Raw genomic sequence first — 26,654 nt, forward strand, 5'->3', positions numbered from 1 at the left:
GTATTCAAAAGGGCTCGGTTTCATATTCTGTGGTGCCTTTCTCTGAAGCCACGTCCAAACAGCTGCCATTATAGTGCCTGGGAAACACCTCCAGATGCAAATGGTGCAGTTTCTTAAACAGATTTTTATACCTTCCTTTCACCAACAGTCTCTGGGCAGCATCTTAAGACTATTACTTGACAGCAGAGGCCCTCTATAGCCTCCTATGCAAGCTGTGTTTGAAGGACGGGTGAGGAGGTGATAACTTGCAATGAAGGCTACCAAATCTTAAAGAGAGGGGCAGTTAAATTTGTCTTGAACAAAGTTAGGCCTCAAAGCCTGCCAATCACTTCCTCCTCAGGCTTAGGGAAATAAAACTTCACCACATAAATTCCTGTCAGCTGTGCATAGGAGCCCTGTCAGTTTATTATTATTATTATTATTTAAAGAAAGCAACCTTCAACTGTCTCTGCAATGCAAATGGTGGGACTGGAGGACCCACATTTGGACAACTTTTGGGAGGGCCTCAGTGCCACAACCTGCCAGCCATGCCACAGTCTTTGAGCTGGACACTCCATGCCTGCCGAGTGAAGGTGACCAGGAGACAGAAGTTCCAGGGCAGGAAAGAGGGAAGGCCTCCCTCCTCTGAGGGGAAAAGGGCCAGAGGAAGGTGTTGAAGGAAATTGCAGATAAAAGCTTGATATCAAAAGTTTTATTAACAATGAGAATGGAAAGGAAGGGCATAAGAGAAAGAAACATGTGACTCAGGGGCAGGGCCTGGATTAAGACTTTTAGAGGCCCTAATCACTGAAAAGATTACGGTGCCCTTCTCTTTCTAATTCAAAATGAAAACCATTTAAAAGAGGGGAGGAGTATATTGTGGAAGGCTAGCAAATGGCTTTCTCACAATGGCTACCTCAATGCTTTTTTAAAAAATCAAATAATTTCAAAAGAAAAGCCTCATTTTGTGTAGGTTTTGCTGGTGTTTAACTGTGATGCATATGCATTGTTTGCTTACTTATTTAAGATACTTCTGTATGAAATGCATTTCAAAGTATAAGTATAGGAACACAGAATAAAAACCACCAACCAAGAAATAAAATACACAATAATGCATCATAAAATTAATACAGCAACTAAAAGCAAAGCCTAAAGTGCCTTCTCAGATGTGCAATAAAAACATTGAAAATAATCAAAACCACTGTTAAAGTGTTTAAACCAAAATAACACTGGAAACCACTTCATTTCATACTACACTCAGCTGCCCCACAAGCAAAGTTTTTGGGTGACGGATAGGAGACCCAACCCGCAACAAGTCCCCTAGCGGCCAGGTGCAAAATTGGGGAGGCTTCTGCACCTTTAATAGTTGCATAGCACAATTTCAGCTTGCTTGCTGAAATTCCCTTTTGCATCTGCCCCCACCCCATGCTGTTAGATTTCAGCTTCTCCCCCCACACCCCCTGCATCCCTGACCATTGGCCAGACTGTCTGGGGCTGATGAGTGTTGGAACCCAACATCTGGAGGGCAAAATCTGGAGCTGCCCCACCCCTGCTATAAACTATGCAAAGGCTGTCCATTTGTGAAATGCAATCCTAAGCATGATTACTCTGAAGTAAGGCTCACAGTTCTGCCTTACAGGATCTGTCTGCAAGCAGGTATAAGATCCCAGCCTTATAGCTTCATTTGGGGGCTGTTTCGCTCACAGCAGCAATGAGGTTTTTACTTCTGCATAGAATTGAGAGCCAGTATTGGGTAGTGGTAGCCTAACCCACCTCACAGGGTTGTTGTGAGGGTGAAATGAGGAGAGGGAGAACGAACCACTTGCAAGACCTTGAGTTCCTTGGTGCAAAAGGCAGGATATAAATGTAACAGAACTTTTAAAAAAACAAAAAACGGTTGCAGCTTTAAACAAGTAGATTTCAAAATAATGGGATCTGTGCCCAGGTGACAAAAACCGGCAGGTAACTAGCGAGAGAGGGAAGGGCTGAACACAAGATACTGAGGACGGAAGTCTTGCGAGCGAATATATCCTGGGGTCGTCCACTGTGCCTTTAGAAACGAATTGTAGCAGGAGTGTTGCATTCCACTTGCTGATAAAAGACTCCTAAAAAAAAACCCCTCAGAAAGCAGGTTAAGGCACTTCCTGGAGTCAGAATTAAAACTGAGGGAGGAGGAGAAAAGGGAGTTTCCCTTCTGATCTCTCTTTCTCTCCCAGTCAGGAGCAAACACCAGCCCACACCAATCAGGTAAGCTCAGCCAGGCGTTGATTTCTCCCTAGGTCCCTCCCCTATACCTTTTCCAAAGGCCCAATGGCCTTGCCCCTTTGGGAGATTGACTAGGGTCACATGGTCTCACTCATGGGCAGGTAACTTAGGAAGAAGAGGAGAAGAAAAAGATTTTTTTCCCCCTCCTTGATTAACCAAAGCTGGGTTTCCTGCCATGATGTCAGAAGGAGAGAAGCCTACCGCTTGTTAATTTCATCCCCCAGTCTGACCTAGGAAGTAAGAGAAGCACCTCATCAAGGAAGGTACAACTGCAAAACAGAATCTCTCCTTAAATAATTTATTTTGGTCTTAGCTACCTCTCCCTGCCCCCCTTCCCCATAGTTCTGGCTCTTCTAATATTGTCCTTTTTAATCTCCACTTTGATCACTTGGAGGAAAGGGGCAACCCTTTATTTGTGGGGGTTTGTGTTGGGTTTGTTTTATACTCGATCTCTCTCTCTCTTTCTCTCCCTTATTTTTTTCCCTTTGTTTTGTTGTTCTTTTGTTTTTTACCTCTGCTTTTGATTGTAGCTGTTTCCCCCCCTGTGGTCATGACGGCTGCTTCTCCGCACAGTGACTCTCTGGTGGTCTTGTTTGGGGCAACAGCTGGTGCATATGGGGCTAAGCTGGGTTCCGATGAGAGGGAACTAATTCTCTTGGTGTGGCAAGTTGTGGATCTACACAGCAAGAAGGTATGGCTTCCCAAACTCTTGGTACAAAGTTGGGTGACGTGCAAAAAGGAAATGAGAAAACAGCAAATGCAGACCTACCCAAACTTGCCTGAGAGTAACATTCCCTCTCTTCCCCCCCCCCTCCACTCCAAAGCTGAGAAGGGCTAAGTATCCCTCTTCTCCAAAAATCTCCGTAGGTGGGGGAGCAACTTAAATAGTTTGACCACCTACATACATACACATATGCACTCTAATGAAATGGGGAACTCACTTGCTTCAAAATTGTCCTTAAAATTGATTGATGGAGGGGAAAATCTAGACTACAAAAGTGTTATCTCCCCCACTCCAGCTAATTTTTATCTGTTAGGCTGTAAATGCCAAAAGCTTTTGCTTCTTCTAGAAGTTGAGCCTTTTCCTCATTTGGGGTATTTGGTGTGTGTTGTGTATTTTTTTATTTTATTTTAAATCAGGCCTGCATGTTGCTTCTGGGACCTATCGCTTTATATGGGAATCGAACCCAGGGAGGGGGACTTTCTGTGTGCATTAAGAGCAACTTGGTCAAATCTCATTCCCTCCCCGCCTTCATTCTTACACCCTATGTCAAATATTAATAGCTATTTAACAAGCAAAAAAGCTGCCCAGTTGTCAATATGGCTGAGCCCCTTAATGAGAGTGTTGCAGGGTGACCTGATTGCCCATGAAAACCAGCCAGTTCTGATGGGATAAACATAACTCCTCTCATCAGGATTATATAAGAATTGCAGCCAAGTCCCTTTTTCAGGGGAAGGGAGCAAGTCTCCCGAGGAAGAGAGCAACCAAGGAGTGAACAAAATCTTGGATTTTGTGAAATTGGCAAAATCTAACCTTTTTAAAGAAATTATAAGGCAGATTCCCTTAAACCATTGTGCTTTTCTTTTAACACACATGCATGTGTGCATACCACCCTGTTCCATTTTCTTACTTTTTCTTCTCCCTCCAACCCCCCCCCCCCCATTCCCACTTTGTTAAATATTTTCAGTTAGGGACGCTGCACAAATGCTTGGTGAAGGCCGACAATTTGGAGCTGAGCGATGAATGTGGAGAGGTGACGGGCTTAACCCCTGAAGGCCTGAGCAAAGCTGAGCCACTGGATCGAGTTCTCCAGCAGGTGAGGGCAGCTGAGGGTTAATGTTAATGCAGAGAGCAGGATTCTGACTGATGCAACAAGGCAAATAGACTTGCTTTTGACTTTCGCTTTGAAATCCACTCTGCGGACCAGTTATTCACAGCAGCAATATTGCAAGCATGGTTTGTCCTGCCAGTAAGGCCTGCTCTGTTTATTCACCACATGCTTGCACATTTCTGATTATTGTCTCCAGTGACTTCTAGCTGAACGATGACAAGTATTGAATCTGGTGCTGTTAATAACCAGAGTGTTCGCCATGAGAGCCAGGAAGTCCCAGGTTGTAATTTCACCTTTGCCTTGAATTCCCTAAATGGCCTTAGACTATTTGTACCCCCACCCCAAAAATAACTACTACGCTTATGTGTTAACACACTCTGAAATCTCAAATGTGGTGTCTAAACGCAAAGTATAATGTTGACTATAACCTGAGGTTATTTGGTCTGCTGTGGCTCATTCAAACATGCCACTCGGTGCTTGATGTTGCCCTCATCCAGGGACAAATGTGAACTCGCCATGGGAATTTGTGTATGGGTGACATATTCTGGCAGCTTTGGTTTTGAAAGCCTCTTGACAAAAGTCCAGTAGCACACAGGTCTAAAACAATCACAGATTGTTTGTACAGCCAGGTTAGCCCTCTTAATGCAATGTGGTAAGGCTGTTCCTATGGGCTTTGGGCAGTGATGTAGTCTGGACATGACACTTTAAATGCTGATCTACTTGTCCAGTAAAAATAAAATAAAGAAAACAATAAATGATGGAGCCTCAAGAGCCTCTTTTCCCCAAATAACAAAGAGAAATTGAATAGAGAAATATTTAAATAGGATTCCTAATGGGGTTCAGGTGAAACTGAGGATGATGGGGGGGGTGGAATAATTCTGAATATGGTAAAAAGACAGAAAGTTGTCACCAAAAGGGCCGTGCCTGTACACAACTTGGACAGCAAGCCGAACTGGTTTGTTAATGTAATAAGTTAGGGAAAACAACTGGTAACCCTGAGGGTGGGGGGCCGGAGTATGTTGTCTTTTAAGCAGTCCCACCATTAGCCCATTGCCATGAAGAAACATTTCACATGAGGGAAAGGAAGGGGTGTTTTAAGGGGATAGTTGTCTTTAGAAATACTTGAATGTGCCCTTCACAGCTTCTGCAAAGCCAGTGAGGTGCAGGGGGCCAGAGTACAGCTCTCTGTCCGGGGAGATGACTCCCACCACCACAAAGTTCACTGGGTGACCTTGGGCCACACGCTTTCTCTCAGGCTGACCTGGGAGCTAGTTATTACAGGGATGGTGTGAAGGTAAAAGTGGGTGGGAAAGCTTTGCATGCTACCCTGAACTCCTGGGATGAAACTTTGGGAAACTTTGGATAAAACTGTATTTTTATGCAAATACAGTTGGATTTTTTATTTGGGGGGGGTACTCTGTCCCTGAGTGCAGAATTGGCTGCCCTCCATATGTTGTGGACTACCAACTCTCACCTGCCTGCTATGCTGGCTGGGTCTGGTAGGAGTTGGTAGCCCCAAACATGTGTAGGGCACCAGGTTGAGGAAGCCTGATATATAATACTTTATGTATTCTTTTAAGCAGTTCTGTAAAGGAAGGGTAGACTGAAGGGCAGGGAATTTGCCCACACATTCAGATTTACTCAACGAGTTCTGTGGGATTTGAACATGGATGTAACTATCTAGCTCTGTTTTCTTACATTTTCATCCCATCTTTCTCCAACCTCGAGGCCCAATGCAGCATACATGGAGGTCCTGGGTAGTCTCCTATCCATGCCCTGGCCAGATCCAGACCTGCTTAACTTCAGCAAGGTGGTGGCCAAACTCATATATATTCTCCATGCAGGGACAGTTTTCCATCTAGGGGGAAAGGCTTGGGGCATTAAGACTTTTTTTTCGTCCTGAAATTAGTTGTATATGGAGTTCATGAGTGGTACAGTTCTGTGCATTCTCCCCCCCCCCCCCACGCTCCCCAGTACCCAGCCAAACTGCAGCATCACGTACTGTCCTTTCTGTATGTTGCTGTTAATGTGGCGAGAGAGTTTGTTGATTCACTTTTCAAAACATCCAAAGGTGTTTTGCCTTTACTTTTTCATATATGTGTATGTGTGGGTCTTATGCTTTTGAGCAACCTGGAGTCAAATGGAAAAATACAATGCCATAGCTTTTTTTTGGAATGTATGGAACTGGTTCTTCATATCTCATTAGAATTGCTGGTTGAGTGTGTTTGTGGGGAAAACTTGCTTAGGCTGTGGAACAGGTTAGTGTGTTGCCACTTCTGGTGGCAGGGATCGGCCCAGTAAGTAATGAGCAATGTATTTCGGTGTTGCTGTGATTTTGCCCTACATTGAATCATCCTTAGTTTTAATTATGAGTACAGCAGACTCTGGGTAGGGCAGGGGGAATGAAGTATTTTTGCAAAAGAAATCATTAGGCGTGGTGTATCCTCCCCCCCCCCCCTTCTCCTCTCTTCGCTCTCCCCGGGTAGATTTCATGCAAGACCAGTTAAGACTGTAAAGTGACTTTTCAGTAGTTTGGAAATAGCTCTGAGACAAACGTTACATACTGCAAGTTCAATCTTGTCCTTCGTCTTGCAGCCAAAGACATCTGGAACAGCTTAGCTAAGTACACTTCGTTGTTCATCTTTTTTTAAAAAAGTGACACACTATAATTATGCTCAATACTTCTATGTGATTGTATCCTATCATCACAAATTGCAAGTTAGATGTAGCTACTGCAGCCCATGCACAGAGGACATGCTACTGCCTCTGTCTAGGTGTGGTCGATGCTTCTTGGTCAAATGGAGGAGGATGCCTTGGGTGAGGCAGAGAATTTTGAGTTAAAGGATATCCACCTGAAACTCTCACTGGTTCTTAGAAATCTCGCCTCTATATCTTGTCCTGTTTTAAGACACAGCAATTTGAACATTTATTTGAACTAAGGAATCTTCTAGTCCTCAAGACCCGAAAGCATGGTTTCAGTGTTCCATCAATGCTACAATTCAGATGTGGTGCATTTCAGCCCATGCCAGTTCCTGCTGGCCCATGCAGCTGATGGAACCAGGGCTGCCCGTTTGGTTCCCCATAGTGACTTATCCTCCGATTATTTATAGAAGAAAACTAGTAATATTCCAGTCCTCACTGTCCCACCACTACCAACCCTCTCTCTTGCTGTCACACCTTGCTGAAAGTTCTGCTCCTCCTCCTTAAAGCCTTTTGTTTACTCTGTGGTCACTGGTCTTCCACCAACTTTAAAAGCCAGCAGGGTGTGTTCTTGTTAAGAGAAATACTAGAAAAGGCATCTTGTAGGACAACTTGCCTTATCAATTACGAAATGTACCTTGGCAGCTGTGGTGTGTGAAATGGCCTTGCAGCATGCACATACATTTGCAAGTGTATTACAGATAAGTTGCGCCCACACCCCACTCTTAGGTTTTAACTTATAAAGGCTCTGAAGAGGAAGTTGAATCCTGAAAAACAGCAAATCAAGGAAAACTAAATTGGTGCCATTTCCTAAATACACACACACACACACACACACACACACTGGAAGCCAAAAATGGGTGATTTACCCCCCAAAAAATAGGGATTATGCCTGCTAAAGTGGGGCACTTGGGGTGTTTGTGTGCTTGGGGAAAAGTGGGGGCTACAGTACAGTGGTACCTCGGGTTAAGTACTTAATTCATTCCGGAGGTCCATACTTAACCTGAAACTGTTCTTAACCTGAAGCACCACTTTAGCTAATGGGGCCTCCTGCTGCTGCCGCGCCGCCGGAGCACGATTTCTGTTCTCATCCTGAAGCAAAGTTCTTAACCTGAAGCACTATTTCTGGGTTAGCGGAGTCTGTAACCTGAAGCGTATGTAACCTGAAGCATATGTAACCCGAGGTACCACTGTATTGAACTTGGGGAGTTGCCACTGAGCCCACACCCTTTAAAATTGCAGAAATAAGCTAGAAAGGCAAGGAGATTGTTACTTTTGAGCTAACTACATATAAATATATTCACTCCCAGTGATTTAAAACATTCTGTTAAGTATCCTGTGCAATTGAGGTTCAGAAGTTCAGTCTTGCTTAGCAGAACTTACAAAGCTGCCTTATCAGAACACAGATCCATCTGGTAGTGGCAGCAGAACTCTGGGATTTCGGACAGGGATCTTCCCCAGATCTCCCTGGAGTTGCTAGGGATTGAACCTGGGACCATGTCCATGCATAGCAGATGCTCTGCCACTGAGCTGTGGCTCTTCCCAGATTTGAGCAGGGAATCAAGAAAGATTTCAGTAGATGGGGGTGAGAATCCCAGCAAGATTTGAAAGTCTTGTCCTTCAAACTCTAGTCAAGATTAAATTGCAAAAAGCAGCACAATTTCAGAGCATTTGTTGTGGCTGCTTTTCATAGGCAGAGCTGTTGGCTCACACCAAAGGCTCATCTAGTCTAGCACCCTCCTTCCCACACTGCAGTGGCCAATCTCATGCCTCTGGCAGGACATCAAGAAGGCAAGAGCCCTTTCTTGTCATTGCTTTCCAGCAACTAGTATTTGGAAGCACACTGCTCTGGAACTTGGAGGTTTTGTTTGGCTATCATGACTAACAGCCACTGGTAAGCACATTCCTGGAGGATAAAGAGAACGCCCTTTTAAATACATCTAAGCTACCGGCTGTCACCAATAAAGTGCAACAGGTAATTCCTGCCCTGTAATTCAGACTCCCTCAACCTGGTGCTCTCTAGATGTTTTGGATTATGACTCCCATCAGGGGCAGTCAGAACATCTGGGAGGCACACTAGGTTGAGAAAAGCTGTCATAATTACATGAAAGTCATCCGCTCAGGAAAACCACCCTCTGCTTCTTTTGAAAATGCAAAGGGATTCTTGTGTCACATTGCAACCCACGGTTCAGTGTGACATGCACACTCATAAAGGTCTCCACGGCCATCATTTGAACTTGAGCCATCAGACAATGCTAAAACAATGCTGATGGTAGAGTTGGAGCTAGTTGCAACTGGCAGTTGCTGGTGTTTGCCGCAGGAATCTTTATCCAGTATCCAGGAAGGCCAAAATGAGGAGTTGACACATGCCTGGAAAATATGCAAATATAGAGCAGCAGTTGACTAACCTGAACCCAGATGTTGATGACCTACAAAGCCCATGAATTCAGACCATTGAGCATGCTATCTGAGGTTGATGGGAGTTTGCCCAGTGACATCTAGACAGCATTGTTTCCTTCCTCTTTGTCTTGACCTTCTTATAGAAAATAGCACTGTTTCAGAGTCAGAAGATCGGCAACCTGTTTGAAGCATAGGAAGCTGCCTTGATCCTGAGTTGGCCCATTAGTCCATCTTTCTTAGGTCAATTCTAGACAACCTGCTTATTGAGCAGTAATCAAACTCCCAACAACCCCAGCCAGCATGGCCAATGAACAAGTTGTCCAGCAACAGTTTTGGTGTGCTTGAGTCCAGTCTTTCCCCATGCACATTAAGTTGTATCCAGTTACATTCTACTCAGTTTACCCATTGGAATTCATTGGCCTTAGTCCTGCCCATCAATTCCAACAGGTCTACTCTTGAGTAAAACATAGTTGGAGACCATTGATGGTACACAAATATAACATGTTCACAATATGATTGATTGTGAGCTTTAGAAGTCTTTATTCTAGCTCAAACTTTTATTGATAGTTCTCTTTGCTTAGTCCTGATTTAAACTCAAGTTGCAGGGCTAGCTTTGCATTATCTTATTTTGTTAAAAAAAAAATTCTGAGTCCTTGAAGATCAAAGGGAACCTTCACATAGCTGAAAAGCCATGTGCATAGCTTGTTCAGTATGGATCTAAGTATTTGGTTAAGTCCACAGGGACAATTGCTTATAGCTGCTGCAGCAAACACAAGGTAAGGTCTTTGACATGTGTAGACACTGATAGCTCTGTCTGCAAGCCCTCTGGCAGGGATATTTGATTCTTTTTGACTGACTTGGAAGCAACCTGGATGAATAGGCTGATCTCCTGGGGGGCATATTTTACACCTCTCTTATCTCCTCTTTTTCACTCATTCTATCCGTAGATTGCAAGAAGAAGTGTGTGAAACATGAATGGCATCATCAGTTTTTCTTTTGGCCTTTGTCCCTCATTTATTGTAGGGGATCCAGGTCCCAATTTCCTTAATAGTGTGCACCATGCATGTGTATGGCATTTCCACAGTTCCATAAGCAAATGTCTATAGGTCATGTCTACAAGGAACTAAAATGTTTTCCTTCCATCTGTTATGAGGTTGGATGCATTGGCATTTGGTTATCTGTTGTTCTAATAATGGTTTTCCGTGCTGTGTGTCCTGAGCTACTGCTATCCCTGAGTATGTGAAAGATGACTCTTGGTTCAAGAGAGTGCAGGAAAAAGTGCGCAACATTTTGTGATATTTGTTGGGTCAATATTTCCCTGCTTCACAGCCAGAGGTGTCTCATAATCAATGTCTAAGTGCCAATCAAAGGCCGTTCAGACATCTTTGTATTGTGTGTTTGTGATGTTTTGTGCTAATTATGGTATTGGGGCCATTACATGTGATCTCACTTTCAATACTATATGTTTGAGATGGTTTTCAATCAATCCATACCTTGAAAATTCCTGCTGAAATCCTGTATATATTTTTTCTTGAATGTGTGTGCTGTGCTGGTGGGTATTCTTCTCACTTTTATTGTGCTATAATGCCTCTCTGGACAGCAGTAATGCAGTAGTATTCAAGAAGCATGATGTGCAGACAGTCCAGTATAAATCTCTCACTAATGTATTCTTATTGCATCAATGACATGTTGCAGAATATACCTGCAAACAAATTGGAGGGGCGCTAAGTCTTGTCTCTTAGTTGCTGTATTTGACAGTACATTCTGCACGCATCCCCTGCATGATAGCCTTGAATCAATGTCTTATTTCCCCTGACAACTACACTTCTTTGAGCTTGGAATTCTAGTGGAGATTCTAATGTACTCTGACCCCAGGGCACCTCCAGGCAACAGTTATGCTCATTCATATAAGGCAGAGGTTTTCACCCTTTTTGAGTCCATGGCTCCCTTGACCAACTCCATTCTTTCTGCAGCACCCCTGTGGGGTTCAAGAGCCTAGTTATGTCATCCCTTGCCTGCAGAGCTGGCAGCCTCTAACCCTTTTTCAGACACCCTCCCTGCTGCTGCCCCTAGTCTCTGAGCTGTCTCCTCCCCACCCTGCCCCAAAGAGAGGTGCTTCTTCACACTGCCACACCGGAGCCTTGGAAGATGATGCCCCCAGCCTTAGTGGCCCAATGGAGACTGGCCAAAGGTGAATGTGAGGCCAGCACCTTACCTTGGGAGGCAGCAGCAGGTGCTGCAGGGCCTGCATGGTGAAAAGGCTTCCCTTCAGCACCGAGCACTCAGCTCCCAGGCAGGCCTTGCACACAGCAAGCACAAGAAAGGCCAACACAACGCCTGCCTGCCCAGTCTGTCCATTTCCAACAGCAAGGGTTGGCGGACTGGCTGGCTTGGCTATCTTGCCTGCTTGCTTGCTTTGAGGCTACCTCAGCTGCTGGCAACCAGCACCCCCTGACCAGCCACAGAGACACCATTCACTTGTAGCCAGGGCTGCTGCAACAAATAGCTGTGCAAGCCTTTGGGCAGCAGAGACACAAGAGGGCATCAGAGGAGGGAGGGAAAGAAAAAAAAGAGATACAGAGACCAGTGTTGCCTGCAGCACCCCTGAACATCATTCAAGGCACCCCAGGGTGCCATGGGTTGAAAACCACTAATATAAGGCCCTGTCAGCACTATACATTTAAATCAGCATCATACCACTGTAAACAGTCATGGTTTCCCCCCAAAGAATCCTGGGAACTGTAATTTAAGGGTGATGGGAGGTGTTAGGAGACCCCTATTCCCCTCCCAGAGCTATAGTTCTTAGACTAGCTTAATCAATCTTCTCAGGGAAATTGGAAGTGTTCCCTAAGGGGAACTGGAGGCTCCTAACAGCACTCAGCACCAATTCAGATAGGAAATCTTGCTGGTTGGTTTGGTGCTGCACTTGTTCTAGATTACTACCAGAATTGTTTTTACAAGAAGAAACTGTTGTATCCAATTTAGTAACGGCATAATAATACAGGAGCAAAGGAAAGTTTTCTGCAGTGCTTAAAAGGAGCTTTGAGGGTGCTCAGGTCCTGGTTCTTGGTATGTGTCAGAATACAAGGACCTTTTTCCATTTGTGAAATTTTGGCAGGCATGATGCTTCCACTGATTCCCATCAGCAGATGGAATCTGTCTTTATTCTTTCAGACTAGTTTGGTTCCTGGTGTATTTGCTCTTAGTAGGGGAAAACAAATTTCAAAATATGATCTCTTCTTCCAGTGCCTAGTGGGAACTCTTCTTCATTTAAATTGCAAGGAACATCATGTTTCCTTTGATATTCTGAAAAGGCACTGGTAATACATAAAATGTAACATGCTGGAAGGCAGGTCATTTAGCAAACTAAAATTATTCAGCTGGTTGACAGGCTTGTTATTACTTTGCTTTTTTATTGGGCTTCTTACCTGCCTTTTACCACAAGGTCCCAGGGTGTGTTGCCACAATATAAAAATGCAACATTAAAATCTGTTGAAAGGAGCTGGAGGCTGTAGTCCTGCAGTCCAGGAAGGCTGTAACCCCTTAAAATATCTGGAGAATGTGATTTTGGGGGTAACTTATTTATTTATTTAACAAGACTGATATACAGTACCATGTAATCAACCACAACTTCTAAGAGGTTTCCATAAAACGGTAGAAAATATTCATAAGAAAACACTGATGATAAAATAAAACTTTAAAAGCAAATAGACTTAAAATTTATGAAAAGATGGGTGAAATCACCAGTTTCAAAACAAATATTCATAAGCAAATCACATGTGTAAGTAGGTTTGCCTAAACAAATATGTTTTTAGCAAGCACTGGAGGCACCTGCCTAATATCTGTGGGAAGGGTATTCCAGAGAGTAGGCGCTGCTGCTACACAGAAGAATCGATTCCTTGCAAGTGCAGAATGATCATTATGTTGGTTCCACAGATCAAATGGGCAAATGTTGGATGAGGTGATCCTTCAAGTAAACTGGTCCCAAGCTTTATATACAAACAGTAACACCTTGCATTTGGCCCTACAAGGGAACTTGTGGTGGTAAAGCACAGTGCCATGCACGAACTGACAGTTCAGGAAGGCTCTTAAGAGCAGGGCCTAGGTTGACTTCGGGGCATTCATGTCTGGTCCTGCAGATGAGTGAGGGGCGTTGGCTCTTGGTAGCCGAAGAACAGAGGCATCACTTTTCTCAACATCTGTAGTCGAGTGAAGTCAGCAGAAAATGGGCTGCATGTTTTCAACTTAAAAAAATAAAAGAGGGGTTTGGAAAGGACACAAGGGAAGATTACAGCCCTAAGATTCCTTCAGTCTGATTAACAGGTTGCAATTTTGTTTCAGGGGAAACCTGTTCTGCAGCCTTTTCCTCCTTCCTCTACCACCCCCCACCCCACCTTCACCATTTGATGGCAAGGGGCGTGTCCCTTTTCTACCTCTTTATATGGCCTTGCAAACCATCTTGATTTTATTCCACTTTTTTAAAAAAGGGGAGGAGTGCGGAAGGAATTATTGCAATAATGCATCAGGGGTGGAGGTTGGGAGTATTTCTGTCCCATTGCAGGAGTTTTCCTTTCTTTGATATGCACCTTTGGCCCATTTGAAAAAGTGATCAGGAAAGCTGATTCAGCAGGATTCCTTCCAATTTGAAGAATTAATTTGGTGTGGACGAAAATGCTGCTTAGCCACTCCTCTGCAGTGTATGGAGGACTGAGACCTGCCTGTGTGTTTGTGTGTGTAAAAGTACTACAGTGGTACCTCGGGTTACAGACGCTTCAGGTTACAGACTCCGCTAACCCAGAAATATTACCTCAGGTTAAGAACTTTGCTTCAGGATGAGAACAGAAAGCGTGTGGCGGCGGCGCAGCAGCAGTGGGAGGCCCCATTAGCTAAAGTGGTGCTTCAGGTTAAGAACAGTTTCAGGTTAAGAACGGACCTCTGGAATGAATTAAGTTCATAACCAGAGGTACCACTGCATACAAAAGTAGCGTGTACATTTGTTGCTCCACCCACTTTTGCCTCTGGCCCCGCCCACCACTTGCATGTGTTCCTTGAAAGGTTTGCTCAGAAGGAAATGCTGACCACATGGGCTGGGAAAGATTCCTCACTCCTGTTCTCCCGACCCCCTTTTTCTTTTGCCTGAAATGTTCCCCTGCCCTTTAGAAGCAGTGACAGAAAGGCACAGGGCTTTGCCACCAGCTGCATATTTAATACATTGCATGCCTTTAAAATGCAAACCAAACCTGCTAGGGTAAACTTTGGTTTTGCTGCAGAAGAGGATGCAGGTCTGGTGGTGGATGGGAGGTATTAACAGTCCCTCACCAGCATGCCTGTCAGGTGTTTACCTTTTCTTTGGAGCCAGCCAGTGTTTCTTCCACAGGGCATGTGGAACTGAAATGGCACTGGACTTGGGGTTTGATGGAGCATGGTTCTGTTTCCTTCTCTGATTTAACTGGGTGTCAGTCAACACTTGTCAGGTGTTCATCTGTGGTGGTTGATGCCCACTGAGACTGGTAGTGGCAAAACGTCCTGGGCCGGTCCTGCCCCAAGATCCCCCTCCGCTGCCCCCAATCTGCATGAATTAAGTCCAAAGGCTGCATAGAATCAGGTCAAGGTCTGTAGGTTCTTTCTCTGTCTCCCACCTCGTAATAGCAGATCAGGGAGGGTGCATTAATTATATGGGTGTGCTGGATTTTGACTGATGGATTTGCTGGGTTGCACTTATTTGCCAGTTTTCTGCCAAGGCACCCGAGGCTATTTACAATATTAGGATAAACAAATCATACAAAATATTCTCAGGGCAACTTCAGGAGCTGCTGGCACAAGCTCCGTGGTCTGGGCTTTATGTCTTCTGCATTTCCCCCATGGCCTGCAGGTCTTAATATCCTCAGATGGGGACAGGGATAGGCAACCCCAACAGTTCTCTCAATAGCTGATGAGAACCACAAACAGGGGGAGTGCTGTTGTGCTTGGGTCCTGCTTGCAGGTTTCATATTATGGCATCTGGGTGGTCACTGTGAGAACAGGGGGCTGGACGGGGTGAGCTACTGTTTTGATGCAGTGGAGCTTTTCTTAGGTGCTTATGATTCTTCTGCAGAAGTTAGGTTTTCAGATATATTAGTAGTAGTTATTTATTTTTTGCACCTCTTTCTTGGTAGCATCCATTTCTCTTTTGCATCAAGATTACCTGCCCCTTTACCTTTCCTAGGGTCAGTCTGCATACTATTTAGTTCCATTTCATTCCAGTCAGCTTTCTTCTGAAGTATTGCCAAAAATAGTGTGCGCTCTTGAAAAATTCCATTAAAAGATTCAAATTTCCAGAAGTGGCACTTTCTTAATTTTTGTTGCTGCAAAAAAAAGAAAAAAAAAAAGAAAAAAAAGAACTGAAGAGAAGACCAGAGTCTTGTCACTGTGCTGGCTGAATTTGATGGGAATTGTAGTCAAAACAGTTTGGCAAATGCTGAAGTTAAGCTTTGCAAGAGTTCAAATGGATGGCTATTAAAATTGGTAGTTGGAGAACAAAGATGCCTTTCACTCAGTTATCTGGCCTTCAACATAGCAATGTAACATGACTTAATGGGTCAAATGCATTTCAGAAATATTTCCTACAATAATTATTTAGCTGTGTGCTAGGTGCTGTATGGAACAAATATACAATGCAACGTCTCCATATTGATAACCCTGTCAATGGGAGAGTAATCTGAAGGAGTGCATAAAATAAAATGCCTGGTGCACCATTTTTAATTTGGTGGACTACTGAATAATGTTGATTCACCTGGCTAGGGGATGGTGTGTCTCTGTGTGTCTGTGTCTGTGTGTCTGTCAAGGGAGCAAAAGCTGTAGCTCAGTGGAAGAACATCTGCTTTGTATGCAAAAGATTCTAGGTTCAATCCCCAACATCTCTTGTTGGGGCTGGGAAAGACTTGATTCTGAAACCCTAGAGTCTTTGGGGAACTTTTGGCTCTCCAGATACTGCTGAACTACAACCTCCATCATCCCTGGTGGGAACTGTAATTCAGCAACACAGATAGAGGGTCGAAGGGTTCTCATCCATGCCCCAGAGAGCTGTTGCCAGTTAGTGCAGGTAGATACTGAGCTAGAGGGACTCACTTCTTGATCTCACTTCTTCAGTGGCAGTGCCCTATTGCTAAGCATGAAAAAGTACTTTTGTACTTGAATTATCAGTGATCATTAAAATAGAATCCCAGAGTCCGCTTTACTGTTTCATGCCTGAAATGGGTCTCCACTTGGTGTCCATCCCACCACAAGCAATTTCTCTGTCACATCCTATAAAACAAGCACCTCTCTTTGTTTTCATCTTCTAAAGTGTCAGAGAATACAAAAGCACATGCACTCCTCTAATGCAGTAGTTACCTAGGATCGCATCTGAGGTCTGATGTGCCATCGCTGGTTTCTTCTACTTTCGCCAGGAAAAGGATTACCCTGTTCTTTGCCTTAAAAGTAGCATTATTTCCCCCTCCCCTGCTTTCTGCATTTTGCATTTACTTGTGCCAAGGCCTAGGTGACAGCACTGATGCATCCATGTGCATAATAAATGTGCAGAAACTGAAAACCAGGTGGAAGTTTCAGATATGTTGAGATGAGTCTGCAGAAAAAGGTGCTCTTTATTCTAAAGTTAGCACCACGCATGCCATGGAGGGGGGGGGAGCATACTTGATATCTGATGTGGATTTTTTTATAAGAAGTATACGTACACCAGCCTTGCCCCTGCTGGTGGGAGTTGTAGCCCAAAGCACCAGGAAGGCTGGTGTGCACGGTTTCCCCCAGCTCTGCAGCTATTGTTTAGCCTTCCTCCTGATTGGTCCAGTTGTGCAGTACAAACAGTGAAAGAGTGTTGGGTAAATACAACGGGACCATGCTTTGCAATCAATAGAGCAAGTGCTAAAGATCACGTTGCTTAGGAAAGCTTGTCCTTGGAATGGGGGGAGAGAAAGAGAGAGAGAAGGCAAGAGGAAAACTAAACACTAACAACACACTGCAATGCCCACCATGGTTGGTTTGTTTTTTACTGACTCAGTCTATCTGTGTGAATGTGTGAATTCTTAACAAGTGTTGCTTTTTAGAAATAGCTTTGGAAATAGTTATTGTAGTTCACTGTCTACAACTAAGCTTAGGTAAGAGTTGAGGCTGCACTTGTTGTCATACAAGAGATACCTAAGGCGTCTCTTCTCTCTTCCCACCCCCTTTAATGCAACCACAGAGAGGGCTCTGAATCTGATGGGATCAGTAATGCAAAGAGGAGGATGCCTTAGGGCCCCTCCAAATTGGAGGTGTTTTGGGAGTTTTTGCAGCTGCCTTCTGCAACATGTCATTAATGAAATGCTCACTCCAGCAGCACAAATACTAGAATTGGAATGATACGAGAAGATGAGCATGGCCCCTACGCAAATTATTCCCACATTTTAAAAATTAAATGGGGGGGGGGACACCCAACATGTTGTTAATTAAATAGTATTGTATTTATGCTGAATGGTCCACACATCATTATTGCCATCTAGAGGAACCACAAAAGTGGGACAGAAAACCAAATTGAGAGCATTTATGGTGTGAAAGGTTGCAGGATTTTTACAGAAAACATCAGCGCACAAATGTATTACAAGTGAAACACTATGCCCACCCTGAAATTTTCCACACCAGTTTGGTGATTATTAGTTTTTTGTTAGCATTTTGGTGTGTGTTTCTCCTAAATTTGTGTCTGCTACTTTTCTTAACACAATGCATTTAAAGATTTTCATGGAAAAAAATATTTTTACACTTTCCCCTAATGCAAAGGGGGCTAGCTTATGCCCCCCCCATGACATATGCTGTTTATCCACAACCCTTAATTGTTCCTGTGCATTTGGGGCTGCTGGGAGTTGCTAGTTGACTTCAGTTGGGGAAGGCTCTGTTACAGGACTTCCAGGATGCTGTTGCTCTTTAGATGGGATTCAGTCACACACCCAGTAAATTTAGGTTGTGCAATTAGAGGTGTGGGTGTGTGTGTGGGTGTGTGGGTGTGTGTGTGTGTGTGGCAGAACAAACCCTCTTCTCCAAAAGGGAGAAGAGGACTTTTTCCAGTAAGAAAAGTAGCAGGAAAATATCCTGGAAAGTATGAGATGACACTTGACTTGCTGCAACATTGTCTAACCTCCCTGCAAAAAAAAACAACAACCCAAAAACTGGATGGATGCTTAATAACCAGGTCATCTGGAAGCCCCCTATAGTATGCCCCTGAACTATGAATGAAGCAGAGTTTGTGGAAGTGGTCTGAGCGTGAGCTCCTGTCCCAACAAAACCTGTATTCTTTTCTTCTTCCTGGTTCTCTCAGCAGTGCAGCTATGTTCGTGTGTGTACAATGATTGTACTGCCAGTCACCACTGATTAGGAGTAATCAGACTAGCAGGCAGTGTTTAGTGAGGCGTTTGCAGGCTGAAAGATGGCCATGAAATGGAAGCTGCTGGGGCGGGGAAGTGAGAGAGCCATGTTGGTTGGGGAATTTTTTAAGAACGGAGCACATCTCAAGGCATCTGCAGCATTAGTTCTTCCAGGTGTGTGGTGTGCAGGGCTGCAAATGGCAACAAGTGATCATTTGCTCCACTGTTGTTACCTGGAGCCCTGCAGGTGTTTGGAGGCTACAAGTAGCTGTAGTTGCTAGGGCTGATGGGAATTATAGTCCAAAACACCTGGAGGGCACCAGGTTGGGAAAGGCCATGGTAGATCATGGGTGGGGATCATGAGGCCCTCCAGTGGTTGTTGGACTCCAACTCCCATCTGCTCCACCTAGGATGGCCAACTGGCCAGGGATGATGAATGTTGTGGTCCAAGAACATATTCCTGTTAAGTACAACCCTGAAATTATTATCTGTGAGTGTATGTTTTAACCTTTTAATCTGTTTTTGGAAGGTTTTTAAAAACTTCATTTAGAAGTTTTAATTGTTGGTAATTTTGCCGCCCTGGGCTCCTTTGGGAGCAAGAGCAGCATATACATATTAATAAGATAAATATGCTATAGTCCCTCTCCTTACTATGTCTCTGTACTTATTTTGTTTGTATTCTTGTCTTTGGGAGATGCCCATTCCATTCCCTCCCCACCAAAGAGTTGTTTATTGTCTTCCTGCTTATGCAAACTGAAGCCTATTGAGACTTTTCTGTCGTGTTTGGTTGGCACTGTTTTGGTTGCATGCTTGGATAATGTGTTTGCTCTCAGTGTGTGTAGGGTGACCAAGAGGGATTTGCACAGACGAGTCTGCTCCATTAGGGCAAATGGGGCACTGCCCCACCACTCTCAGCCAGCTGCCTGTCTGCCTGCCTTCTTACTTACAATCTGTCAAAGGGGTGGCAGATGTCAGCTTTATTCTCCTTTCTACAGTGCTGCCTTTGTAGGACTCATCAGATCTAGGATTTCTTTGGCTCTGCCCATCATTTGCCTCCCTGCCCTATCAGGCTCAATGGGTACCAGCCACCACTGGATTTGCGTGCGGGTTTTTCTGCACCCTAGCTTTGGGAGGTGCAAACTTGGGCTTTGAGATCATGAATGTTTTACATGGGCAAGAGATCTAGCGTCCAGCCACCATAGCTTTTGTGTGTGTGTGTGTGTGTGTGTGTGTGTGTGTGTGTATTGCCAGAAGCAGAAAGAAATTAGCTACAGCTTGATGGATTGCATTTGTTGCGTGTGGCAGCTTTTTAGCACAAGGTCACAGTGATCCCATTTTCAGTCATGTGGAATAACAGTTAACAGACGAATGAAAAGCAAAACCCCACTGGCAGGTGGGGGGGGGGCTTTCTGTTTCAGAAAGTTTCTTTGCTTTTATTATGCCTGCAGGTGCGTTTGTAATCCAAAAAACTCATCTCTCTTCAGCAGTATTTTGTGGGCACGAGCTTGCTCTTGGTGAGGCCAAATTGGAGACTGCAGCAACACCAGATTTAGCAGAAAACAGGCTGTTAGATTTTTAAGAGGGAGGCCATGAAACAAAGGCAATGATTTGGGCCTCAGCCTGTGTGTGCCCAGCAGTGTGTGGTGTGACACCACAACATCACGTTTTGAGCATGCACACTGCCGCTGCTCTCTAGCACCGCTTCTGTGCTGCCGCAAGGGGGGTGGCAGAGCAGGGGTGCCCATCCACAGCAGAGCCCGACAGAGGCCCAGAGGCGGAGGCCTCAGCCCAGTCGCCGCCATGGTGGCAGAGTTAAGGCCGTGGGCAGCAGACGGAGGCCGGGCACCCACAGTGAGAATTTTGTGGGTGCCCATGCACCCAGGATTCTCTGGAGTTTGCATCAGTGCCATGAAACAACATCCATGCCATACATTTGAAGCTCCTGGCTCCCCACCCTTCATCCTGAAACCTGGGGGATTGTAGTTAACTCTTTACAGAGCTACAGTTCTCTGCGGCCTTAACAAACTACTGTTTCCAGGATTCTTTGGAAGAAACCATGTGCTTTAAAGGCCTGATACAGATGGGACGCGGGTGGTGCTGTGGGTTAAATCACAGAGCCTACGACTTGCCGATCAGAAGTTCGGTGGTTCGAATCCCCGTGACGGGGTGAGCTCCCCTTATTCGGTCCCTGCTCCTGCCAACCTAGCAGTTCGAAAGCACGTCAAAGTGCAAGTAGATAAATAGGTACCCCTCCGGTGGGAAGGTAAGCGGCGTTTCTGTGCGCTGCTCTGGTTCGCCAGAAGCAGCTTAGTCATGCTGGCCACATGACCCGGAAGCTGTACGCCGGCTCCCTCGGCCAATAAAGTGAGATGAGCACCACAACCCCAGAGTCGGTCATGACTGGACCTAATGGTCAGGGGTCCCCTTTACGGATGTGATCAAAGACTCCATTCAGATACTGTGCTCTCCATTTGATAAGGGATGCTAAACCATGATGCCTGAATTGATAATCTATGAATTATGCCCAGTTAGCTGAGGGCCATAGTTCTGAAGCAGGTTTGAAACCATGGTTTGTGCTAACACATTGATGGAGTGTCAAGCCAGAGTTATGGCTGTGTTACACTGCCCCAGGAGGTTACTACTATACCTAGAAATAGGAGTGTTGAGCCAAGAGAGTGTTGAGAAACCAGTGTAGCCTAGTGGTTAGAGTGCTGGACTAGCTGAGAATGTCCCCTGCCTGTGAAACTCAGGAGAGACACTTCCAATCAGGGCAGACAATACTGAGCCAAACCAACCAACCATCTCACTTACGGTAATGTAAAGCAGGTTGTGATCGCACAAAGGGAGTAGGGGTTATATGCTGTCAAGCTTGGAGTTGTCTTGAGGAAAAGAGAGCAGACAGATGCTGGCATTTGGCCAACATGCAACTGACTAAACTTGCTGAGCCACTTTTCTCTCTGCTGCCAGATAAATAGCCAGAATCCTGTCCAACCAGTTTCTAAATCTGCTGCTCAATCAGTTTCCCCCTTCTTGGCCCAAATATTCACTTGTAGGTAAAATGTATTATAGGAGCTGGCGGGGGCAGCTAAACTTTTAAAACAAAGCCCTTTACAATAATTTTTCTCTTGTTACTTCATGATTCATGCTTAGCACTGCAACTTTATTATTGGTTCTGTTTATGAGCCAGGATAGCAATATCATTGTCGATTATGATGCAGAAATCCCAGGTTCAGACTCTGGCATGCAGAGAGGGGGGGGGCTGGGAAAGACTTCTGAGACCCCCAAGTGTTGCCGACAGTCAATCCAGCGAGGACTGGGCTTAGTAGAATATGACTCTTGAATCATAGAATTGTAAAGTTGGAAGACACACTGACACATCTAGTCCAACCCCCTGCAATGCAGGAATATGCTGCTTTCCCATATGGCGATCAAACCTGCAACCTTGGTGTTATCAGTACCACACTCTAAACCACTGAGCTAAAGGAACCATCAATCAGACTTGATGCCAAGTGCCCATGTGTTGTACAGGTTCAAATCTTCACTCTGCTGTCAAGCCTGCTGGGTGATGGTGGGCCAGTCAGGATCTCTCAGCCTAACCTCCCTCAAAGGGTTGTTGTGAGAATAAAACTAGGATTAGTCACATGTACTACCCCATAAGACTCTGGATCCCACTGATCCACAATGTCTGACATCCCACTCCAAAATGCTCTGTTTCAGAGCTTTCTGTTGCCGCCACTGATGATAGCTCCCCAACCTGTCTGGGTGGAGGTCAGCCCTCTAGACATTGGCAGAGGCCAGTGGAGAAGGAACTGAACTGCATGTTAATCTCCCCAAGACATCAGTAATCAGGGCAATTTTCAGGTTGCAGCGCAAAGCAACCATATATTAAACAACAATGTAAGCAACCTGAGATTTTACCTTGAGGGCTGCTTGAGTGGAATGGCGGGCTACGGGTTTTCAAGACATGCGGGGAAGATTCTATCTCCCCATAGAAAGCCTCTGCTCTGGATCACTCTGTTTTGAACAAATATATTCATGTATTGACCTCAGTCCCCTATTATTGAGATGCTAATGAACTAACTGTTACTGTTTACCAAATGTGTTCAGATACATACTGTGTTTGTTCTTTTTTTGTTTTTTTAAATGATATTTATTGAAAATTTTTAGAATTACAAAAGAGAACAAAGCAGAAAAAGAGAAAGAAAAAACAAAGAAAAAACAAACCACATCAAACAATACAAATTCAAAAAAACAAAAATACACCACAAACACTCAAAAACAAATCTATCATTCTCAAATCCTCAACTGTCATTACCTTCTTTCTTTGACCTCCTCCTCCTCCTCCCTTTTTTTGTATCCTAGTTGTTAATTGTCGCAGCAAATCCTTTCCATATTCCATAATATTCTGTCATTACATTACCTTAATCTATTTTAATCTTATCTTACTATAAAGAACCTTAAAGCTTAAAACTTAAACCTTATTTTTACCAACTTCTCATAACCATAATATTCTTACATAATTCTTTAAACATTTTTGCTAAAGCCAAGTAATTTCGTTTCAACATTTTTCTAACATTCATCAATTTTATAAAACAATCCTAGTAGTAAAAAAAAGAAATAAAAACAATCCAATCTTCATCCAGCGTCCCTTCCTCCTGGTCCCGGGTTTTGTCAGTCCTTATTATCCCATCAATCTAGCGCATTAACCTGGTAACCTTGTATCTGAGGCCCTTAAGTCTCTTCCATGTCCCTTCCGCGGCTCTTCTTCATATTTATAACTGTATTTTCCTTTGTCTCCTGCTCCTTTCACTCGTGGGAACTCCAGCTTAACAATGTTTTTGACCCTTCTCGACAAATCAGCCCCTTTTCCATAGTCCACACTAAACTCCATGTGGTATTTAAGAACATGTTTCAAAATCCCTCCAAAATTAAGAGCCCCCACAACCCCAAACATCTCACGGCCCATTGCCAGACTTGAAAAGTCCAAACATCCCTGCATAGGGGGGTCTATCCAACCCCCCATTTCCAAACCAAACCAAACTTTATCTTTCCAAATCTGGCTTTTTCCAAGTTCATTTGTCAAGTCCAAAAGCTCATGTTCCTGCTGGGCCACAGCTCCCTTCATCTCTGGCGCCCAAGATTCAGCAACATCCTCTTCCCTCATCTGTTCTGTCAGGGCACACTCCTGATTTAATTCCTGGGTGGGCTCCATATAATTTCCCACTGCCTGTTCAAAATTTCTGATCGCATCAGTCATCAAGTCCGTCTTCTCATGTAGCTGTTCCAGTAGGGCATTTGTTTTACAGAAAGCACACAGCAGAGCTTCTGAATACATTGTCCTGCAAGGTCAGAAGTCTATTCCCACGATTGTAATCTGTAACAGCTGCAAGCTCCCCGGAGTTGGTTACAGTTTCACAGTCTCCCTCTAGGGGGAAAACTTCTATTTGTTCTTTCTTTTGAAGACAAGTCTAACAACAAAGTTTCCTTTTTCAGATATTTTGTCAATATTTGTTCCTTTAAAATACGAAGGGGAACAATGGAATCAATGTTTCTCTTCTTATAGCTATCTGTCAAAAACGTTTGTCTCTGGTCAATGAGCTTCAAGAAACGTCAGTCCTGACACCCCGCTCCAGGATCAGGACGGTGGAAAATTACTTTACTTTACACTCACTTCTGCAGGTTTAAACAGTCCGAAAAAATCCCCCCTCTTCTCCTGCTTCCGAAGGGGGTTCAACAATTTTAAATGATGAAAGTTAATCTTTTACAAGCGATTTTCTGAGCTCTAGTTTGCCATGTCTTTGCTTTAATCTATCTACAAAGAAACGGAAGGCTGGCTTCCTGTTTAGACCTTCCCGTTTCATTGCCAAATTGAGGTAAACTTTTAAGTCCAATTTTCCTTTCTGCTCGCAAGTCCTTATTTAAAGTCCAATTGTCCGAAATTTAAGTACTCACGGGTGATTATTTTAGAAGCCAAATTGTCCCAGGAAAAAGGCAGCGCTCTCCGGCAACGGCTGTGCGGCTTCGCTCCACAGAAGAAGCAGTTGACTCTCAGCACTGCGCCACTTCCCCCTCTTCGCTCCGGAGCCCGTTAGTGGGTTCCTTAGCGGGTTGGGGGGGCGCTAAAGGTGCCCGCCGAGTCCCATGGTCACAGGCTTCATCCGCCTGTGATTTTTGAAAGGGTCCCCGCTTCGCCGTAGCAGAAAAGACCCGTTTCGCGTGGAGCTAGTCCCTCCAGATCAGAGGGAGTCCGCCATTGCCGATGGTGCCACCCCGGAAGTCAGATACATACTGTGTTTGGATTCCCTCTAACCTGAGTCACCTGCAAGAGACTTCAGATCTGGTGCTTTGGACAATGGATCTGACTGAGTCAAAACCTTGCTTTTGCTGTAATTCCTGTAATCAAACACACCTTGGGCACAGCTACACTCCTACAAAACAGACTCGGGGGGAGGGGTGTCAGAACTCCGACTGCATTTGTTTAAATGTTGGCGTCAAGACAGTTTCTCTGAGGCTGCTGAACTCCACGCTCTTTAACAAGGGAGGCCTCTGAACTCCAAAATGTGCAGACTTCTGAAATTTCATGTTAATGAGAATAAAGAATAGAAGTGTGTCTTGGGATTTAGTTTTGAAACTGGCACAAGCCCCGAAAATGCTTTTTTTCGGTGCATACTGTTTTGCATCATTGGGCTCTATGAGTGAACCTTGAAGGGAGGGAGAACAGGTGGAAAATACTGTTTCTGATGGTAAAAGGCTGTTGTGTTTCTTTTTGTTTCTTTGCAGACTTCTTGAGACTGGTGGTTTTCTGGTTGTGCTGGGGCTTATTAGCACTGTCTGATAGCTGCAAAAAATATTATTGCAGGAAGGAGTGACAATCCTTTGTTGTTTTAAAGAGATCAGCAACTGGGAAGCCCCTGATTCCAATCTGGCCTCAGCCTGCTGTGAAAAGATGTATAGGGTTGTGAAAACACCATACGTGACTTCCGCCAAATAATCTTGGGAATTGTAGTTTACTCCCTCACATAGCTACAGTTCCCTTAAACTACAGTGCCCAGGATTCTTGTTGGGGGCGGGTGAAGAGTCTGGTGCTTTAAATGTATGTTGTATATGCAGTCTTGGACTAAGCACTTGGGTCTTCTGCTCTCCTTTGCCTCATCTGCTCCTTTATTGAGTTGCTGACCATTGTTTGCTTAACTTTCTCTCCTTATCAAATTGGTTAACAGAAACATGTTAATCAGTGTTAACTGTTTGGTAGCTTTTGCTAAAACAGCACTGATCTTGCACTGGCATACACTCTCTTGTTTTTTAAAAGGCTGTGGTTGGCACCCTTGAATGGCAGGTGCACATAATTACTGAGCTATTGCCAAATTGGTGCATGTGTTTAATCAGGGATAGAATAATATGTGAAACCAAAACTTTTCTGCTCCCAGTTTGACTGGATTGCTCTGCTCTGATCCTCATTTTACTTTATATTTATTGTATTATTATTTTTTAAAGAAGTCTGAGTTACCTTTCATCCAGGCACTCAGTGCCTGGTTTGCACATCACACTGGACCCAAATCATGGCTTAACACAAACATGCAGCTTCCCAGAGAATTGATCACATGTGCTGTGTTCCTCCCCTAATCCTCAAACCATGGACCAAGTTGGGAGGATAAGCTAAGCCAAACCATGGCTTGACTCAGAGCAGCACAGGAGGAGGAGGACCAGGGAAAGACCACAGCAGCCACAATCTCCTCTCTGGGAATCCTCACATTTCCCAAGCCTCTCCCGACTGCATTTCCCAGAATGGGCTGGGCCTTTCAGACATTTTTGCAGAAGCATTCCATTGGGTCATGTTTCAAACTCGCTCATTTGGTGACTAGTATTTTAAATGGCGAGAAGAGGGACTGAGTTGGAAACTTGCAAATCTGAATACAACTGTTTGCTTTTTCTAGTTCAGCCAACTTGTATCCAGTGATCTAAAGGCTCTGGGAAGAAACACCTACACATTCTGCACAGATGGCCAGCTCCTCATTCGGCAGGTCCTTCATCCAGAGGCCTCAAAAAAGGTATGTGGCTAGCAGGATCCTAGCACTAGCCTGGAAAACATGAATGCAGCCAGTGGTGG

General features: G+C 44.5%; 1 protein-coding gene across 3 annotated transcripts in view; it reads left to right on the top strand.

Annotated features, from left to right (window-relative positions):
* The first annotated feature begins 2,333 nt into the window (after positions 1 to 2,333).
* The window catches only part of ESRP2 (epithelial splicing regulatory protein 2), a 51,502-nt gene continuing 27,181 nt past the window's right edge, over positions 2,334 to 26,654 (top strand). Inside the window, exons 1-4 of one of the 3 annotated variants that reach the window (XM_081015843.1) lie at positions 2,334 to 2,507; positions 2,775 to 2,935; positions 3,933 to 4,061; positions 26,482 to 26,595. In XM_081015843.1, the coding sequence (XP_080871969.1) occupies positions 2,795 to 2,935; positions 3,933 to 4,061; positions 26,482 to 26,595 (384 nt within the window). In that variant the 5' untranslated portion in view covers positions 2,334 to 2,507; positions 2,775 to 2,794. Of the gene's footprint in view, positions 2,508 to 2,772; positions 2,936 to 3,932; positions 4,062 to 26,481; positions 26,596 to 26,654 lie in introns of all 3 variants that reach the window. The other 2 variants (XM_081015841.1, XM_081015842.1) reach the window with 2 other exon arrangements.

This window comes from Podarcis pityusensis, assembly GCF_964106645.2.
Source record: "Podarcis pityusensis genome assembly, chromosome: 8".
NCBI classification, from domain to species: Eukaryota; Metazoa; Chordata; class Lepidosauria; order Squamata; family Lacertidae; genus Podarcis; species Podarcis pityusensis.